The sequence below is a fragment of the Larus michahellis genome, chromosome 9 (assembly GCF_964199755.1).
Source record: "Larus michahellis chromosome 9, bLarMic1.1, whole genome shotgun sequence".
NCBI lineage: Eukaryota > Metazoa > Chordata > Aves > Charadriiformes > Laridae > Larus > Larus michahellis.
Window position 1 is genome coordinate 28,276,557 of NC_133904.1, and position 21,639 is coordinate 28,298,195.

The 21,639-nt window shown below is 46.1% G+C and overlaps 1 protein-coding gene across 11 annotated transcripts in view; it reads right to left on the minus strand.

The window, feature by feature from the left end:
* HTR2C (5-hydroxytryptamine receptor 2C) overlaps positions 1–21,639 on the minus strand; it is a 260,631-nt gene that overhangs the window by 32,985 nt on the left and 206,007 nt on the right. For all 11 annotated transcript variants that reach the window (XM_074600897.1, XM_074600886.1, XM_074600895.1 and 8 more), the window contains one exon: positions 17,036–17,678. In XM_074600897.1, coding sequence (XP_074456998.1) covers positions 17,036–17,420 — 385 coding nt within the window. In that variant the 5' untranslated portion in view covers positions 17,421–17,678. The remainder of the gene's footprint in view (positions 1–17,035; positions 17,679–21,639) is intronic.

Below are 21,639 nucleotides of genomic sequence, written 5' to 3' on the forward strand. Positions count from 1 at the left end.
GTACAGAAATACAGCTGACCCTCCTTGGAGTCCTTCTGCGTTTCCCCTTACGTTCTCCAATATCTGCAGCTGCGGCCAGCACAGGAAAATGAGCCATATGTTAATCTCTACAACAGACTGCAAGTAGGACCGTGCCTGGAAATTATAACTGCTCGTTGGCGAGTGCTGAGAAACACGTGCTACCAACTGGTTCCTCATCCCAGTTTCGCTCTGCTGGGGTGAGTGAGAAGAGATAGCAAGTTCTCAGCATGAGATAATACATCCTAGATATTTGGTGTGTGAAAGCGTCGCTGGATTGAGCTGCAGGCACCTTCTAGGAGGGGACGCAAGGGCTTTTATAGGTAAGAGAGAACAGAAGTAAAAGCAATAACTGGTCTGGGGTGTTCAGGACGGACAGAATGGATGAAGCCATTGAGATGCATTCCTCTGTCACAGCTCAGGCCAGGCTGCTATGGCCACGTCTATGTTTTAAACTCTAGATCACACATATGATGCTTCTAAATGGAGAACATTTTATTTCCCACTTTCCTAAGTTAATTTAATGTTTGGGTAAAATTTAAGAGGAGTTGCTATCCTTTCCGCTCTGCTATTCCGTGGAATTTACTATTCCTCTCTCTCTTTTGTTTTCCCCCTTTCATTTTTTTTTTTAAAAAAAAAGAAAAGATGGCACCGTTTACAAAAATCAATAGAAGTAAACGCCAGTTCAGAGGCAGCTCCCCTGCTCACCGGAGCAGATGCTGCTTGAGCACCAGGCTCTGCAGTGTGCCTGGAGAGGCGGCGCCCATTTTATCCGGGTCTTTCTCCAGATGGCCAACGGATCGTGAGAAGGAGGGAGGCCTGAGCTCCAGCTGACACCAAACTCAGGCCAGTTTTGCAAAGGGACAGCCAGGCTGGGACTAGCATCCGTATGTAAGGTAAAGTCCCTGTAAAAAGCTACCGCAGGTCAATATCCACGTACAATGACAACACCTAAAATGAACTCAGTCTTGGTAAAATGTCTGCAATTCTGGTTAAACCTTTCTCTTTATTTTAAAATTTAAGAATAGGGGATTAAACACACCTAAGAAAGACCCAGTGGTCGTGTCTCACGTGGCCCCAGCGCCCGGAGGCGGTGCTCTTCTTCCTTTCAGGTGAGGTTAAATCTATCTGTGGGAAACACATTAGCTGTCTTGTTATCTCGGTGATCCACCTGGCACCTTTCTAAAGCAGCAAATTTATCTCTGGAACAGTTTATCATAACAGGGTCTTTCTTTTATATGTAACAATTCTGCTTCTCTCATTGTCTTACATCAATTTCTGGTTAGCTACAAAGCATCTAAGTTTATATTTCTTTTCAACTAAACCTATAAAAAGTTAATTACAATGAGGCGATGCACTTACAACGCTACTACTGGATCTAACAGGCTACTGTTGTAAAAAGTAAACAAAGATTGATGCATTTTAAAGCACGTTTAGCTTCACTGGTCTAGAAGCGAATTGGGCATGAGAAGATTGCGCTGACAGCATTGAAGCTGCTGCTGTATTTAAACCGACATCAGTACTCCCGCGAAACAGAAATGTAGCTGTACGCCCTCCAGGTTTGGGGGGGTTTACTCCTGTGAATTCACTCCTGTGAATTTCAAAACCTGTTGCATCTTCCAAAAAAAAAAAATTTAGCTAAAGGACGAAATAAAAAATATAATTGGACCAAAATCTTTATTTGCATCAAATAACAGCATTTAAATTTGTGCCATTCAAAATCATTCTAATGAGTCATACTTGAGCATAAAAGATTTATTTTGGATGAGCGATTCTCAATTACACTGGGCAGGCAAGACATGCCTGTCCAATTTAGTGTCTAAAATATGAAAAATAGCTCCCTGATTGGATGCAACATTCATGCTGTGGGTAAATTAGAAAACTATAAGGCCATATGTTCAACTAGTGTAAGTAGTAGTTAATCCACTGAAATCATCTAGAGTATTTTCACATTTCCCTTCACCTCCCCGGAACTTGGGAGGAGGACAAAGATGGACTCTGCCGGTCTTTTCTGCCGCATTTGTAGCGGCTGCATCCGAGGACACATCCTCATGAGATGCCGGGGTGACACTTTACACGGTCAGCGCTCACGGCGGACTGCTTCCATGGGTGAGACCACAGCTCAAGTTGGGCTGTGGAGCTGCAAAAAACCTGCCTCCACTTAGCAAGTGCCCAGCCAGGCTGCCTCAGAGAAACCTGCTCTGCAAACACGCCGTCCTTGCCAATTCGCTTCTGGCTTTATTTCAGACCACAACCTTAAACGGTTCACAGAATATGGGCCTAACTGACCCAGTGACGACTTCTTGTGCCCTGGTAGAGCTGCGAGAGAGGAAATACTGATAACAGGTTCCCCTGATGAAAACTGCAAAGGGGAAGCAGCCCCGTTTGTCGACTTTTGAAGGAAAAGTTGCAAAGCGCATTTACTTCTTACAAAGTACAAAGGTACGCTGAGACTCTGCCTTTTTCACTCGGCAGCGTTAGAATTTTCTATTTAAAAACCACTTCTCGCAAGAAAGTTGAGGTTGGCAAAGAGATGAATTTTTTGATTTTGTAATAAGGTGCTCAGAGATTTGTCACGGCTTTCTGTTGCTACACACTGACACATACAGATCCTGGCTTCGGCATGCCAGCAGCAGGCGAACCTGGAAGGAAACGCTGGAAGATGTAAGATATGACTGCAGTAGCTCAGTGTCTTACTAATACTTGGTAGCAAACAACAGGACACAGCGAGTCAGAAAGTCCTTTTCACTCCTGTATTCCTGTGGGATCAGGAAACTCTCCTTAGAATCTCTTTGTGATTTCATTTTCCTATTGGGATCGTGTTGCTCAGCAAAATACGATTTCTTTCTCTAAGGTGAATTTGCTTCCTCTGCCTTTTTAAATTTTTTTGGGTTTTTAACCCAAACCAACGAAATAAACCAAAAAAAACCCCTCAACAGCCTCAGCCAACCCAGAAGAGAGGGGTTCACTCCTTTTCCAGCAGGAAATGTGGAGTAAAAGAGAAGCACCTCAGTGAGCAGCAGCTTCGCAAAGCCAATGCAGCGGCCATCACAAGAAGCTTTTCATCCCAAACCACGTTAAGCAAGTGAATGGCCACTGAAACCCGGGTGAGGATCAGGCCCTGCACGGGCTGGGAGCACGCTTCAGCACCGAGCTGAACGTTCCACACCACGCAGCAGGAAGGTCGTCTGACCTGAACAAACACCAGCTCATTTCTCTTCCCTATATGTACCTTAAAGCTTTAACAGGAGAGAGGCTCGCGCTTTGTGTGATGATGCTGGAACCTAATCGACAGCAACGCCCCGAAGGGAGCTGGGCTGCAGTGGCAGGAGAGATTTCCTTAGACTCAGAGGAGAGGAACAGAACACGTGGGACCCTTCCAGATGAAGGATGCTGCCATAGTCATGCCAAGAACCACAGTCACGACCAGGCAGGAGGAGTGTAAAGAGGGTTGGAGGAGGTGGAGGAGTGCTCTGGCAAAAGCCCTAGCCTCTCTCAACTTGCTGCCAATGGTCCCACTGATATTAGCATGGTCCCCCCTGATGCGTTTTGTAGGAAGCCATTCCCTAGGTCCACCTGTAAGCACAGGGGAAAAACCACACGATGTCACCTGCCTGCAGCCTGCTGCCACAGATCAAAGCAAAGGAGGCAGTAGCACACTTAGAAAATAAAATCTGGGGTGTTTTTTAGCATTCCTGCTTTTCATTTTTCTACACTTAGGGGGGGAAAAAAACAAGGACGGACTTCTCTTTTCTGCTTGGCAGGTCACCTTTTCCCATCTCAGAAATACGGATTCGTGCTTCCATGCAGCACTTCCCAGATTAGCCTAACCAATTTTGTTCAGGCCTTTCTGCAAGAGGCTCCGTCAGCAAAAACCCCTGTCAAACCCCTAGGGCAAACGATGAGTCTCCGCAGCACCCCTCACAATCTGTGAAAATCGGGGCCACGAGCGCACACTGCCCTGCAAAAGGCCAGGGTTAGCTCTCAGCCCGGTGGTGCCGTGACGTGCAGGGGCTGCGGAGCGGCGCAGGCCTGGCTCGCTCACGCTTGACGCCCACCCAGGATGCTCACGGCCCCCGCACCCTGCTCTTGAGCGCACACCCAGGGCTCCCTCATCCCCTCTGCCGCTCCGGAAGGGTGTTGAATTAAATCTAACACAAGCTGATTCAAAGGGTGCGCAATCAATAAATGCTCTAGCAGCCCTGCAGCCTTCTCCACCACCAGCCCTCATGATGAAAGCTACCAAACAGAAGCTGTCGAAAGCTTTTGCGCCGTGTTCATCCAAAGCTTTTGCACCATGTTCATCCGTGCTGGACTGAGCAGCCTGAGCTCCGCCTGCAGCAACCTCAGCTCAGGCAGATCACAGGCAAAAGGCTCCATTAACCCACAGTAGGCAAAGCAGCTGGTTGCTCAGCAGCAAGAGGTTAAGAAGAATGGAAAACCATGTTTACAAATGCAAAATATTTATCGTTCTCTGGTGTCTTCTCCTAAAGCTGGCACATGGACAGGATCCTCTTGTCAATGGCCATGAACACGGGGAAGGCAATAAAGAATCCCTCTGCCGCGCAGCAGGCTGAAGCCAGAGCTGGATGTGATATACTGGCAGCGCAGAGTGAAGAAATAACAAGAAAGAGGCAAGTGGTAAAAAATTAAATAGTAACAGCTCTGCCTCTGTATCTGACAGCAAAAATTAGTCCTCAGAGTCCCGTAACTGATGCTCCGCAATGTGGATTATAGCTGAGCTCAAATTAGTCATAAGGACCTGGCACAAAACTGCCAGGCCCCACCCCCAGCAGGTAAGAACAGTGCCATCCAAATTCTCTCTTAAGGCTGGCGTTGATTTACTCTGGGGAAAAGCCTCTTTGCAGCAGCAAACCCTTTGCTACACCATCCAGAGCTCAGCAGTACGGGAAGCACGGTTAGAGACCTAAGGCAAGCGTGTCCTCCGCTCTCCTCCTTGGATAAAGAGACAAGACTTGCCACGTGCAAGTTCATGGGAACAGCTCATATGTGAGCTGGGGCATCCCGGGAGCTCGGGCGGAGCTGTCTCTTCATCGCTGCCAGAGATGAAGCTCCTTCCTGGGAGGAAGGCGCTTGCCGACCGCAGGCTCCTGCCCGCAAAACCCCAGCCTGGAGCTGATGGCGCTGGAGCGGCTCGTGCTGTTCGAGCATGCTGCAGGACGGCATTTGAGTTTCTCAGCAGTGTTACAGGGTTGGAAATTTGTTTTCATTCGGCATTAGACTAAACATGAGAAGATTTTTGCAAGAATAGAGTTATGTTAAAAAATACACATTTTCAAGACAGAAGTTCTACCTTACAGGTTAAAATATAGTCCAATATACCCTAGTGATTATTATGTTACTGGCTAAATTTTTAATTTTTTTCTGTGCAACAGACGATCATGAAGCTGGCAGAATGGGGACTTGGACTCCCACATGCTGCAAAAATACTTCACCAGCAACAAGAATAAACCCATTCCTCTTCCAGCTTCCCAGGAGAAGCGCTGTAGACATGGAGACACTTCCACAGAGTTTTCAGTTTTGGCAATGCACCATATTTTAATCAAAAATGTATTTAGACAAAAGCTCTCTGAGCAGTCTTATTTGCCATGACACGCACGCTCAGGATGCTACGTGTCTCCAGAGCAGTGGCTGGAGAGAACCCTTGCTCCCCGCTTTTCTGCAACGCGAGGCATCAGGTGGTGTTGTAGGACAAGGGGGTCCAGGTCCCACCAGATATGGCAGGAGAGAGGGAGCTTCACCGAGTACAGCTTTCATTTCCAGAGCGTTAATGAAGAATAACAGCATTCATTTTCAGAAGGAAAGCGCAGAGTAGTACACCTTGTGGAACGTGACCTTCGTGTCCATAACCAAAGTTAATGAAGCCTTGCCAAGAGCCCAGGAGGGACACTCGCGCATTCATTATAGCCAGTTATTAACACCCAGGTCACTTGTCCTACCTCAGGTAACAGATGGCAGTGCAGGTAAAATGGATATCGGAATATCGTGGCGGCTGGCTGATAGTTATGGCCGGTTGCACCTAGGCACCGTTGCCCCACAAGACTTGCTCTGACTTTGGCCCCTACGCAGACGATACTCGGGGTGCACAGCCGGCAAGCCCTGCCTTCCCCTCTCCCTCCCAATATTCTGAAATATATTCCTGGCTGTCGCATCCTGCTTGCCACGATAATGCTGCAAATTTACCAGCTGCTGTTGCCGCGCAGGGGCCTGCTAAGGAAGGGACAGATTTGTCCTGAGGGAGAGAAAAAAGAGCTTCCATACAGAAGATTTACAGTGGGTCCCACATAATTTTTTAGGAGGAATTTACAATGCAAGCCAAGGTTTTCCTAAAATCTGAATTTTTATGGGGCCATTTCCTATTATATTAAAAGCCAGAAGCTTTCTAAATCTGTCCATGCAGCTGCAGTGCACACAGGAAAAACAGCTCAGTTACTGATCAAGGACGTTACCACCTGCCCAAAGAAGCAATGGCAGGTCAAACGCTGAACATCGTTATAATTTAATCTACTAGAAGACAGACATATCCTGCAGACGTTAGAAGTGATCCAAAATTACTTTCCAGAGGAGCTAATTGCACTCTGTGGCACTTCTTGCTCTACCCAACTTTAGGTTGAGAGAGTGTTCAGAAGTCAAATCCAACTCAAAGTAATGCTTTAACAATTAAAATAAACCTCCAGATTGACAACAGCCTGTCTGCAGGCAGCAGAGACTTTCCTGACTTCCTTCCTTGAATTTATACAATTTATTTACGGATTGTTCCCTTGCTTGCAAGCCTAGAAACCAAAATCCTTGTAGTGTCTCAAAAGGAGAAACTCATCAGAACAAAAGCCAAGATGTAAGCTTGACCGTATGAGCTTGACCAGGAAGCTTTTCCCTGTCTCCTTCCTAGACCAGAACCTCACCATCAGTGCTGTCTACGTGTCTTGTTTCACTTAGCACGGCAGCAGCTCAGCACGGAAGAGGTGGAAATTACCCTTCTCCAGTTTTATGGGCTGCTCATTTTTGATCGTCGTTCTCTTACTCAGACTGATGAGGACAAAAACTTCAGGAGGGCTTCGGAACGAAGGAGCCGCTTCAGTCAGATGAATGTTCCCAGACAATAGGATGTCCCAGACAACAGATGTTACCAGGGACATGTTATTTCATTGAAAATAAAAACAAGTTTAAGCCCCATGTCTCTCTGTCCAGGGGTAGCTGTCACTTAACTGCATCCATGGTTTGACATCAGCTGTGCCTCCTCTACATTCCTAGGTCACCCAATATTCTTAATTCTCTTTGGACTGTTGCACGACCTCTTGGAGAGGAAGACAACAAAAAAATTAAATCCCTCAACCCACCTTCACTAAGGGCTAAGCCTTTATTATTATTATTATTATTATTAATAATAATAATAATTTTTTAGTTTGCATAGCTATTACAAGACTAGCAACATGCCTTCCAGAAGAGCATCCAGCAGTGTTTTCTTTGAAATTAAACGAGAAAATGAAAGACACAGAAAGAAAGATAAGGCATTCATGCTAATTTCATACAAAGTATTTCTCTTTATGGAGAATATTGCACTAGAGTCATACACAACCTGCCTGTTGAAAAAGTCCTGTGTATAGAGCTGCTTCTTGGATGAACAAGTGGAATTACATCAGACACACACACACAAAAAAAAAACTTCCGAATGACTGTATCCAGCTCCTATCAGTGCCATTCTGCAAATATCAAATTTGATTTCTCATCTCTCACAACAAAAGAATACAGAGACCTTGAGGACATTTTCAGAGAAGACATCAATAAAAACACACGTCAAAATAATGCGGAAAGAATAACAAAAGGCCAGAATAAGTTAAATTCCTGTGACAATTTTTAAAAACAATTCTGCCGCAATAAGAGTAGCAAGAAGATGACTCTGAAGTACCGTGGAACACTACGGTCTTTATTTCAAAGTGCTTCGCACTGCTCAGATGATGACGCTTCCTCCACTTGTCTGGCTTCCAGTCTTTATTGTGCAAAGTCCAACATTAAAAATTTAACCAAAAAAAAAATAATAAACAAGATAAAAAGCCCAAACCAAGATACGAATAATCTCAGATGAGTTCAGAAATTAAATTAAGAAGAAACATATGTGTATGGATGTCCTGGTTTGAGCGACATGGGATTAATTTCTCTTTCAGTAATTTTATTTTTCAGTAAGGTCTCTCCTAAGGCTAGGGAAAGCTGCATTTTTAGATGACTCTAGCGTCTGAATTTGTGACAATATTTACTTTACAGACAGCTCTGGGGTGCGGGTTTCAAGGCTTCCGTGTTTCCGAGCTCCCCAGGTGTGGGGACGAGGAGCAGCGAGACCCGGGCACTTGCCCCAAGCTGCCAAGGGGATTATTTCATACCATGAACCACAACATTCAACAGACATTAGAAAGTTTGCCGAGGAGTTCTCACTTGCTCGCTCTCTCATACCGGAGCCCTGAGCCCTTCCCTTCCTCCTGCAGCCGCAGCGCTCACAGGGTCCCACACTGGCTGTCCCTACAGGGAGCAACCAGCTTCTGCTGATGGAATGGGCTGGGGATAGTTCTTGTGTGTTGCATATTCGTACCAGGATCAATACTGGTTCTTTAGTGTTATGAATGTTAATTATTTAGTCTTATCCTATTAAATCTGTTTATATTCCAACCCGCAGGTTTCCTTGTTTTTCCTGATTCCCCTTCCCGGGTGGGGAGGGGGCGTCTGGTGAGAGAATAATTGCCTGAACGACAATAAATTGTTGCGGGTTATTTAAACCATAGCAATGGAGCAAAGCCAGCTTTCAACATAAGGATGAAAAGCTAGAGGCTCCTACTCAACGTGTTTTGGAAGAGGCTGATGTTAATACAAATGACCAAATTTAATCACTGCTGAGAAAGGGCATCACTCCCTCCTTCGGCCAGGTACCGTCACCCTCTCCGGCCCTGAGCTCCTGTGCGGACTTCAGCCCTTCACCTTTTGACTCACTTGACCAGAAGCCATCAGTTTTCTACCAATGCAAGCTAAAGCTACCTAAGGTCCTCATGCGATTTCCAAACATGATCCATCAGAGCGTCATCACAGGGTGCAATATTTTCAGGGGCTCGGGGAACTCCTGCAAGTTAACATTTAGCTGTCTCAGAATATTTTACAACCAGGGTCCCGTACTCAACGCGATACAGAGAGTATGCAAGAGGCTATTTAGCATTCCCCTCCCCCCTGCCAACTCTAAGCACAATTTAAACCCGGGGTAGGAGAAGAGAAGCTTTTACATGGATTCAGGGCACACCATAGAAAGCTTCCTTTCCCAACAGCAACACAGATATGCCACTACTTAATCCCATTTGTCACATTAGGAAATTAGGCACTTGTTCATGTGGGGAAAATTCAGTATCTGAATTAAAGTTTTCTATGCATTTAATAAGCTGGAAAGAGGGTGAACAATGAGGTCGGGTGTTTTCAGACGTCACAGAATTATTTAGGTTAGCTGAGGTTACAGGAAAGCTGTGGGTACTTCAAAAGAGAATAAAAGCTGCCGGATGAGCACATAGCTTAGCAGCCAATGAATTTTACTGATGGCAAAGATAACAAACTAATACATGCCGTTGGATATAAATTTCATTGCACACATCCCAGGTACAAAGTGCCGCTGGAGAGCAAAAAACCCCCATCTCTGAGCTTATGACACAGTGGACGGTGCAGGCAGCTGAGGTGTTTCCATTCATTCACACCCTCGCAGAAGAATAAATTTGTAGTGGTTACTCAGTACAAACCGAAAAGTCACACGTTTAAAATTAACATGCATGAAAAATAATTTCTGAAAATAATGCAACTGCCACCTGGACCTCGGTGCAGTCAAGGAGCACCCAAGGCCATGAGCTGGCAGGATTTTTTAAATTCCCATTTCTAGATACCTGAATATCGTACCACAAAATGCTAAACAAAACCTTGAGACACACAGACAACTGGGGACAGAATTCTCATAACAGAGGGCACAAGTCAAACACCAGCCAATACAGCCTTGGAGGAAACACCCCCCTTGAGAGGGCTCTTCAGTAAGAGTCTGGCATGGGAAAATTCATCACTTTGCTCAGGCCCTGTCAGAGACAAAATATTTGTCTAGTTGGACCTCGAGTCTGATTTGGTCTGGCAGTTATACTCCAGACTCATTCTTCAGGGTCTTCCACTCATTAAGACCTTAGTCTATATTACAGATAACAGCAACCATTTATAATTTGCTATTGCCTTTCTTATTTTTATTGCAGCTGGTGGTAGGCGTAGGGTCCCTGTAACTATGTAGTTTGGCTTCCCCCTCCCCCCCGATTTTAAATCATTCCCTCTCTCTTTTCTTTGTTGTCTCTTTTGAAGGGAAGTGCGTCTCACCAGCACCTCCTCCCATGCCTGCGGCTGTCCCCAGGCCTCCTGGGCCACCTTCAGAGCACCCCTGCCCACGGCGGAGCATCACCTGCACCAGACACCAGGGTGCCCGTTCAGAACCGCAGCATTTGCCTCTGGGGATCAGAGAACTGAGGCCCATCTGCATCCCTAAAAATAATTTCCTTATAAACGCCCCTGAACTGCTGCTGAAATCCAGTTTCCCCAGGGCAGAGGTGGGTGTCGACAAAGCTGCAGGAGGCTCAGCCTGCTCTGGCTCACGCCGCGGCTGGGCTGGCAGCCCACGGCTTTTACCCTCACCTCCAGGGGTTTGCTGCAGGCATTTGCCTTGCCTTCACTGCTCTTATGCCAGTCTCCAGCTTTGCTTTCTCTTCTCCTTCGGCTGCTCTCCAAGGATCCTGGTTACAAGCCATAAAAAACTTGTTTTCCCTCTGCTCCTTCCCACCACCCCAGCTCACCGATCAGAGGCAGCGCACACCTACGGGAACCACTACTGCTCCGTACCGGCTCCTTTTGAGCGAAGGCACCTCTGGCATCATTTGTAAGGGCGTTATTTTAACAAGGTGAGATTTCACCTTTCTCCTGACAGTAATCATGTTAATACTTAATATCAATCATATAAATATTTAAAGCCTCACTACAGTATTGAGAGAGGCAATTAGTAAGTATCTGTGTAGCCCTAGGAGAGCCCAAATGCTAAACCTGATAAATATTCATGTTAAAAGAGCTCCTCGAGCTTCCACTGTGCCAGGAGACGTTGCCGATGCTCTCTGGGGATGAACCCTTGGTGATACAGTGCTGGTTTTCACTCTTTTGCTCAAGATGATGTTTCTGCTCTCCACTGCCATGCCGCCAGCCCTGGCTCGGCCCATCGGCCAGGCTGGGAGGGCTCCAGAATCCCAGAACATCCAAATCTCCGCTGATCCCCTCGCTAGCGGAGCTAAGCAGTTACCACCAGCACTAACACAGACCGTTCAACCATCTGGGAGAGGAACGGGTGCCCCCCTTCCTCCCCGAGATGTGCAGGTGCATGTCCAGCAGCCCGGCCCCAGCGGGACGGTGCCACCCCGGCACAGGAGGCCAGTGCCAGAGTGGTGCGGTGGGTGACGGGCAGGGACAAAACGTCCACTGCCAGGGCACAGATTTGGGGTTTACCATTTTTCCAGATCACTGACATATTTTAAGCATGTTAAAATCACGCAGGACGATCTCGCCAGTTCACTATGTCAGTCACAAGCCAATGACTACATTAGATAATAATTAGCTACAAACTAAGGAGTTTGTCAGAAGGGGAAGACTGTTAATTAATCCATGTGGACTGACACATACACATGACTGCAGTCATTTAACTCACAACCACGAATACACTAAAACAGTTAAGGAAACTCCAATATAAGAAACATCACTTTTTTTTCCTTTTTTTGTTTTTTCTTTCTTTCTTCTTCAAAACACCACGTATACTTAACTCCTTGTATCCTTCCCATACAGCATTTGACCACAGGTGCCTGTGGATGGTCGGCAGCAGTAAATAATAACTAGTACCTCGAGAGTCATCACTAGAAATCAGTAGGGAAAAAAAATATTTAAATTAAAACCATAAAAACCTCCCAAAAAATAATGAGACAGCAGATGGCCCCCAGCTGTTGAAGGAACACATTGCTCCTTGCTGCAGCTTCAGAAAATACCCGGTGTCATGGTGGTGTGCAGCATGTCCCGGCACCACAGAATCATAGAATGGTAGGGTTGGAAGGGACCTCTGGAGATGATCCAGTCCAACCCCCTGCCAGAGCAGGGTCACCCACAGCAGGTGGCACAGGAACGCCTCCAGGCGGGTTTGGAATGTCTCCAGAGACAGAGACTCCACCACCTCTCTGGGCAGCCTGTGCCAGGGCTCTGCCACCCTCACAGGAAAGAAGTTCCTCCTCATGTTTAGGTGGAACTTCCCATGGTCAAGTTTGTGCCCGTTACCTCTTGTCCTGTCCCCGGGCACCACTGAAAAGAGCCTGGCCCCATCCCCCTGACACCCACCCTTTCAGTATTTATAAGCGTTGATAAGATCCCCCCTCAGTCGTCTCTTTTCCAGACTGAAGAGACCCAAATCCCTCAGCCTTTCTCCATGAGAGAGGTGTTCCAGTCCCCTCAGCATCTTGGTAGCCCTTTGCTGTCCCCTCTCCAGCAGTTCCCTGTCCTTCTGGAACTGGGGAGCCCAGAACTGGACTTGCGCACCCTCCGGCTGTCCTTTCGTGTACTGGCTGTGCCCAGGAACTTATCCAGCAACACCGCGTCCTTGTCCCCGCCGATGAGGTCTCTCTGCAGGACACCCGCTGCTGACGGCAAGTGCCACGTGGGGCAGGCAGCGCGGGGCCGGGGGAAATGAGGCTGCAGAACAGGCTGTTCGCTGACAGCCCGTCCCCCTGCAGGGGAATAAACAGCCAAGTCTGCCGCAAGTGCTCAGCACATCTCTGTCAGCGCACAATAATGACGATAATTATCAGTAATAACAATAATCTGGATGTAAAGCTGCTCCAGCAGTTGGGGCTAATGGACGCTGAATCTCATACCAGCCTTCCTGGAAGCCGCGTCAGGCCGCCAGCACTACAGCGGTGTTTGAAACCCAAAGAGAAGAGAGAAGCCTGGGCACCTGGAGCTGCAGATGAGGCTGCTGGCCCCTTGTTGGCCACACTATGGCAACTCGCTCGCAGCTGTGAGCCCATTTCATTAAAACGAAGAAAGTTTAATACCATCCGTAATTTCCACTCAGATCAGCCGATGAGATTCTCTCACATTCCTTCACGAGTCCTCTTAGGCAGAGCGCAGCCCTCCCTGCCTTGCCCATGAGCACTAGACACGGTGCAAACCCACCACTGCCTGTCCCGAAAATGCTCCGAGGCGAGGAGACAACCCCCACATGTTGCCAGAAGCTCCATTACGTACAGAATATCTGATGCCCTATCACACCAGTATTTTTTATTAATCAGAAGTTTCACCGTTGAGATTAAACACAGCGCTAATTTCTCATTTACTCTCCCCAATACATGCTTATTAATTAGCATACTAATTTGCTTAGTTCTTTAGGAACCGCATGCCATGGAAAACGTTCTAAGTTGTCAAATGCAACCCATTGATTAGTCCAAGACATTTAAGAAAGACTAATTGATAAGTATATCAGAGCACCGACTAATTGGTGGAAAAACCAGCATCCTGCATCCCTTCCTTTGTAATAAGATTCTTGAATTTACTGGCAACTTGATTTTTCCTTCTTTTAATTAAGAAAAGAAAACCACTGAAAACCAGAAGTCTTTGTGGAGGGTGTCTATTCAATTTGGTGGTTATGCTTAAAGTGAAATCTACTTCCTCTGCCTAATTGCTGAAAAGTAGGGAAATGAACCTACTCTGCAAACCAGAACTTATCATTGGGGCTGAGAGCGCTGATGTGGGATCTTAAAAGCAACTTCATCACTTTTCTATTTGTTATATGTATTCTTTAATATTCCTTTCTGATTACATAAATTAAAAGTGACTTCTACAAATACGGAAGAGAGGTGCTGCATACATTTCTCCATACGGCAGCTTCTGAAACAGCCCAGTGTCACAATATGTAGACTATAGAGACCGCACAGGGTAAAAGGTGAAGACTAAAAATGACTGAAGGTTCACAATTACATCTCCAAGCAGTAATGCTCTCCCTGATGCGCCCATGGCCATGGACCCAGTTACTCTCAGAGGAATTCCGCTGACATGTGAATCGCTGACACTGGTTTGTGCGCTACGACCCCAAACAGAATATAAAACCTACTGAAGCATTTGTATATGTTCGGATTCCTGACCTCTAGCTCTTAGGAATCAAGATAAAGTCCACGGTCCTACTGGCCACTGTGGCATCCAGAGTGCTTGCAGGCTGCTGTAAGAACCATTTTTCCAAAAACTACAGCTCAAAGCAACTCAAGCCAAGACACCCTGTGGTAGACAAGAGGCCAGATTTTGCCTTCAAAACCAGTGTGTGCAACAGTGCGGAGTTGCTGCTTATGACACCAGATGAGACAGACTCAGGAATAAGCGATGTTTCGCTGGAGGCCGTCGGTTATAGCAGCAGCGTTTGTTAATGTTGCGACTCTGCCAAGAGCCTTTCCAGCTGCTGTCTCCTGTTGCTGAGTATAACACACAAGAGACCCGTCTGCCCTCCCTGCCGAAGCCAGAAATAGATGGAGGGCTCTGAAGAGTTGGTGGCTCCAGCACACGTGAAGCCGAGGAAGACCCAGCTGCATTTGGTCCAAGTTCTAAGTAGTGATGGGAGACAGGTTTAACCTGCTACACACCTCTGGGCTATCACATGCACGTTTTATTTATATGAACCGCCAAATGCTGAGGGTGTTGATGTGCCCTGTAAGTCTTCCATCCTAAATGATTTTTTCTAGATGCCCGTAAAAGCACATCTGCATGTTATGGTGGGTTTAAAGAGCAGTAATACCCTTGACGCACCAACAGTCTTTTTCCTTTGGTCCTCTCTCAGACATACCCAGTCAGTCCATGCCTTTTAGCTTCTGGGTATCAAACCAAGTGTTTATTTTCAGGATGCATTAGCATCTCTTGGGAGAGAGGATAGACTTTCCCTACTCCCTCTTCTCCCTTGCTGCTGGAGTGGCACAGTGCTGGCTGCTTGCTTTCACAATTAGTAGCTTAAATAATACAGAAAAGCAATTTCACAGGGGTCCTATTCAAATCAGCCCGCAAGTTTCCCAAACGAAGCTTTTCCTCTTCCCCTGGCAAAGCCTGAGGGCAGCGCTCCCACTTCGCTCCAGCCCAGCCAGGGCTCCCGACCTGGCCCAGGGGAGCAGTGCCAGCTCCGGCGGCCTGCCGCCTCCCCCAGAATAACCGCAGCTACTCTCCCTTCTCACAGCATTTCCACAAATTTTCCATGCCCCTTCTGAAATTATAATTTTTGCCCAAAAATATCTGTTTAGTGCCGTTTGCCTGCGGAGAAGCGTTTGGGCCATCAACAGCTAATACTGGTGCTCTGGTAGAAAAGAGGAATAATTACAATTCCTTTTCAGATCAATGATATTTACTTGCCTCTAAATACGTAGCATGGTTTACACCTTTAAACGACCTTAAGTAATCATTTTCTAGGCAGAACAGAAAATCCATTTCCATTAGTTTCCAAAGACTCAGAAAGTATGTATGTAGGAAGATCACTTCCATAAATTCACCTTTTTAGAGTCACTGGGTAACCCAGGATTTATGCAAGTGCGGGTCAATCAAATCATTCGGTATTTGTACGCTCCCTTTCAAGCTCCAGGGAACTGGAGTAAAATGCTAAAAATAAAATACACATGTTGTAATATGTAGAAGATTTAGAGATGGGACTATTCTGACAGCCCAAAACAAAAAGCTTTATGCATAAGATCTCAATGGCTCAGTCTGTACCTAAATCACGTATTGATTTAACTCACTGTAGAAAAGTTATATAAGCTTTGGAATTATGTATGCTTGATCAATGTGTTTTAGAAATGAATCTCTGTCTGACTTAATCATTTAGGCAAGGGAAGAAGTCACATAAATATCCCTACATTTTACTTTATAGGACAGTAAACCAATTTCTAATCAAATCTGTACGTAAACAGCATTATTTGTTTCCAAGAAATATCAATATTAAAAATAATTTTCAAAGAAAATGTGAAAACAGACTTCAAAAATGATGAAGTGTTATCTATTAAACATACACACATATTATATTGATACGTGAGTATACAAACACTAAGATCGGAGATACAGAGGCGAACGCAATATCCCTTTGTAATACCCAGGGATGGAGAGTCCTAGCACCGCACCCAAAAAAATAATCAGATTCAGAGTCTCAGGCAGACGAGAAAGTTGGATGTGTTGGATATTTTACTCCTTCGAAGTGCTAACAGTGCTTCTGCACTCGAGCGCGGGAGCAATGTCCCACTTCAGCGCCACCACCCCCACCCTGGCACAGCAGGGAGCAATGCACGCTTGCACCCAGGCAGGCGCACCTCAAAAGTGTTTTAAAACAGAGTTCTCAGGGTAGAGATAAGGAAACTGAGGCACAGAATGGCAAAATGACCCCCTGAAAGGCACAAGGCAAGCTCAGGTATAGAGTCAAGGCTTTCATTTGAATGCCGAATCTACTAGCACAAACCTCCTTTCTTAACCACGTTATTGCTCAAATCCCACTGATACCAGCGTGAGCTCAAGGACTGATTCCAACCTGGTGTAGAGCTGGGTCGCTCAGAAGCACGCCCCTTGGCTTTTCCCCGGGCTCTGGTGTCCTAGCTGATTTGGGGGCAGTCCAACCAAAAGGTAAAAAGCTGACTCACTGTTGCAGTTTTTTTTCGGTGGCCTCAACACTAAAAAAAACCCGATGCCGACACTGTTTAGGGGTCATTCCCGGCAGCGCGGAGACAAGCTCTGCTCACAGCAGAGCATTGCCCTCACCCAGCGGAGCATGAACCTCAGCACAGACCCGTGGCTGAGTCCACACTGATACTCCCCAAGCTACCAACACATGAAAAAAATGGGCAAAGCAAATTGCTACAGCCTTGGGGGATTCCCTGCAAGAGCATATAGTCAAATGAGGAGGGAAGCCACTTACCGTACAGGACTGTAATGAGGGACACGGGCATGACCAGGATACCCACCAGCATGTCTGCCACCGCCAAGGACATCAGAAAGAAGTTTGTGGCATTCTGCAACTTCTTCTCCAAGGACACAGCCATAATTACCAATATGTTTCCCCCAATGGTCAGCAGGATGACAACCAAGATCAGGAGGGCCGGCCAATTCTTCTCCCTCACGGACATCCGAGAGACTTCGCCCTTCTCAGAGGCATTCAGAGGATCAGATGTAGGCAAACTCTGATTCAGAGTCAAATTGCTGCTTAAGGACCAAGCCATCAGACCACCATGCAAACTAAAATCCAGCGTAACAGACACTGTCGTTAAGCTGAGTAATATTCCAGTGCTACTTAAAGTGCTCATCGTCTGGGACTGGTTTTTCCGTCTCTTAACTGTGCCTCAGAGATGATCCCTTTTCCAAACTGCAGGTCCAGGGCAGATGCCGAACTTCACAAAACCTGAGCCAGAAAACAACTTGATCTTCCATAGTGAAACAAGCCTTTCAGAAGTTAGCGTGGAGCTCTTCTAGTTTCCTTGGGTGTGGTGGAAGGTGACCACTGACCAGCAGCCTTGAGGGAAAGGAGACTTTGCGATCTCCGGCTGGTTTCCAGGTCCACCATTCTGAAAAGGAAAGAAAAAGTATATCCTTCACTGAAATCACAGTGTACACAACACCTTCTTTATCCCCATGCAAATCGCATTCTTATTCTCTCCTTTCCTGCTGGCTAGGATGTTCTCCAGACTGCAAGTAATTTATCTTATGGGTACAGACTATGCCTACAATTATGGGGGAAGAGAGGGAGAGAATCACATCAGTGTGCTCTGGCTGGTTAAAAGCTGATTATCGCTAATTAAATGTTTTGTGAAACCTGCAAACGCAAGTCTGAAGAGCAAAATATGTTCCAATTGATAGCCACTTGACAGATACTCTGCCACTGCGTAAAATAGTAATTGCCTGAAATTCCAACCAATCCAGCTATCGCAGCCAAAGCACAGTGCAAACCATCACCTTAAATGGAGGTGTTCGGATATATTTTGCATATTCTGAGATAAAGCACAGGTGTTGTAAAAACCCTCAGATGTTAACGATTCACTCTCCTATAATGATGAAGACTATCGTTTGATTTTTATTGGTAAATAAATGGTGGATAAGACACAATATACATTAGGTAACATTCTACGATACTACGCTGTCAATCTCTCCGAACAAAAAGATAACAAAGAGTTAAGAGAAGAGAAAGAACAACCTTTCATAAAAGCTGTGTAACTCTTTCTGCTCTTCTCCATCCGCTTTCGTGCCGCTGTGCTGCCATGCTCATCACCGGCACGCAGCGGGGCCAGTAAGCCCAGTCCCACCAGCCTGCTGCCCAGCACGTGCAAGTATCACCACCCTCACCACACGAGGAGGGTAGGATGGATTTCCTCAGAGTATCTCAGGTGATTTATGCTTCTTCACATATTAGTTGACATCCCCTGACTGCCCATGTAATACAGGCCAGAAAGCATCACGCTGCTGCCTCTGGAGGAGTCCATTAGCCTCAGGCGTTGACCTAATTCAGCAAATTAAACATACTCTTAACTTCAGGCACATGCCTATGCCCACCAAGGCTAAGGGCATGTATTCACCAATCCTGGCTAAATTACATCCTCAGGAACTCAATTGTTTTGACTGCCAGACCCGTACAACTGATGAAAACAGCAGCTTTGCGTTGTGTTTCCACTACATCAGGGTCAGGATCCTAACAACCACACGCAGTAGAGGACTAGAGCACAGAAGGAAAGCAGTTAGTAGAACAACAACAAACGTGGACATGGATCTTTTGGAGCGGTGCCAGAGGAGGCCACGGAGATGATCGGAAGGCTGGAGCCCCTCTGCTGTGAGGACAGGCTGAGAGAGTTGGGGGGGTTCAGCCTGGAGAAGAGAAGGCTCTGGGGAGACCTTCCAGCCCCTGCCAGTCCCTGAAGGGGGCCTACAGGAAAGCTGGGGAGGGGCTGTTGGCAAGGGCATGTAGCGATAGGACGAGGGGCAATGGTTTTAAACTAGAGCAGGGTGGGTTTAGATGGGACGTTAGGAAGAAGTTCTTTACACTGAGGGTGGTGAGACACTGGCCCAGGTTGCCCAGAGAGGTGGTGGAGGCCCCATCCCTGGAGACATCCAAGGCCAGGCTGGACGAGGCTCTGAGCGACCTGATCTAGTTGAAGATGTCCCTGCTCCCTGCAGGGGGGTTGGACTAGATGGCCTTTGGAGGTCCCTTCCAACCCAACACATTCTGTGATCTTATAAACCCCACACACTGTCCTGAAGTTGACCAGTAAGTAGAATAAGATCAATAACACGCAACTTATGTTCAGCGTATCCCCATTTTTTTTGCGTAGTCCATAGGAAAAGGGCTATTGTCTCTCTGTTAAATACATAACAAAATAAAAGGCAGATTTTAGCCCTTGAATGCACGGTGGCACACATATGACACAGCAATTTGCTACCCAGGGATCAAAAGCTAAATGCAATGCATGGGATTGCATTAGATTTTATGTAAAATAAGAAGTGCCCAGAGTCCCATAATAAAATGTTTAACATTCATGGAGGTTTTGGAAACTTACTAATGGGCTTTGTGCACAAAAACATGTCTTAAATGAGCAGTGTGTACAATGAACCCAGATTTGCTTCTGCATTATAGTTAATTACTCCCAAAGGGTCTCTAAACCTCATATTTCGGAAGAAGTTTTGCATTATGCGCACAGAAAATAATTTTGCAGCTGCATATGCAGATGAATTAGCAAGTAGTCACTGGACCATTTATTTTTCCAACTTAGCTGGTCTGAAGAAAAGTCTCTACAAAGTTTCAAAATACTTCTGAGTTTTTTGGGTTTTGTTTTTTTGGTGTCGTCTACCCTCGCCTCCCCTCCCCCCAAAACACAGCTTTTACTTTAAAGCTGTGAAGAAAATTAACCATTTTTCCAAATTGCCCTTCCACAGTGCAGGAGACACCAGGCAGCTTTTTGACGCTTGCGATTTGCTGTGCAGGACACCCCCGTTAAAGCCGGTGGGAATTTCTGGGGCTCCAGATACTCCCTCTTGTCGGCTCCGTGACTCTTGGGCACTCCTGATCATGCCACAATAATACTTTGGCAGGATGAGCCAAAAGTTCCTGCCCAAACTTGAGGACACAGACAGACAGCAGGGCGCCCAGCCTTGGTCTTACTTCTTCCCAGGTGCGAGCTCTCGGAGGTTTCGGAGAAGGTGAGGCTACCACCACTCTCCCCACAGAGAGCTTGATGTTCCTGGCACGTGCTACTTGGGATTGCCGAAGGAACATGGGCAGGGAGACGCCTCAACTCTAGATCATAAAAAAAAAACACCCCAAACCCAACCTAACTGCAAGACAAAATTCCTCAATTAAAAATGTCTGACTTTACAACTGCTCGGGACTCAATTCCAAACTGGTCATTCTCTCTTGCGTTTCACAAATGTATTTGCAATACCATTTTCTTCCATCAATGATGCTGAATCAAAGCATGAATTTAAAAAAAAAATAAATAACAACCAGCGGGCAGAATTCACACTTGCTTATTCATTAGTTTTAATAATAAAAATAAGATGTATGTTATCTGGCTACTAACGTATGGCAAAGCATGGGGTTCCAAAATTATACTAGTCACCAAATACAACTTACTCTGAATTAAATTATCCTCGGGAGAAAAATCGGTTTTATCAGAAAGGTCTAAGAAAGGGACACCTCAAAATTCATTTGCTCGCTTTAACCGAGAAGTTTTCAAACACACACACAGAGCCAGACTTTGAGCAAAATGCTTTCTACACCAAGTAAATTCTGCAAGTCTGGTACACGCTAACTTCTCAGCAAGAAAATTACATTTTCTAAAGTCTAACAGATTTCTCAATAATCCTCCCCCCACAATCCTGTCAGTAGTTAAAAATGTACATGTTCTACATGCGAGAGTAAAATCATGCTATGATACTGAGAAACTAGATTTTTTTGAATTAGGACTATAATGGTAAAAATTAATCTCAGACTCACAATTCCATTTTTGCTATTAGAAGGAATTATGGTTTTGCTTTTTTTTTTAAAAAACTTGGCCCATTCACCTATTACACGGAGTGACTCATGAAGAGAACAATTACTATTTTTGTGCGAATACAGAACTAGGAAAAGAAAAGGAAATCACAAAGACAACTAAAAAAAACATTTTCCACTTATGGAAGAGCAATACCCGAAATAACTGGGTACATGTGGAGGAGAGATGTGTAGAAAAAAAGCCATGACACTGGCAGGAGCTCTGCCTTATTCTGTAGCCCCCAAATTCCTGATTTAAATGGATCGAAGATGCTGGCACTGCTCTGTGCGTCACCTTGTCCCTGACAGTGGCCAGGAAGAAGCTGGCAGCCCTTGTTCTTGCTGCCACCGACAGCCGCCCCTGGATGCAACCGGGTCCCCGCGCCTGGGAAATGGAAGGAGGAGGAGCAAGGAGCCAGTCTCTCAGACCAGAATAGCATCGCATTGTCTTGATGGTGCCTAAATTCAGCCATCATCAGGTCTGGCATAAACAGTGAGAGACCTTCACC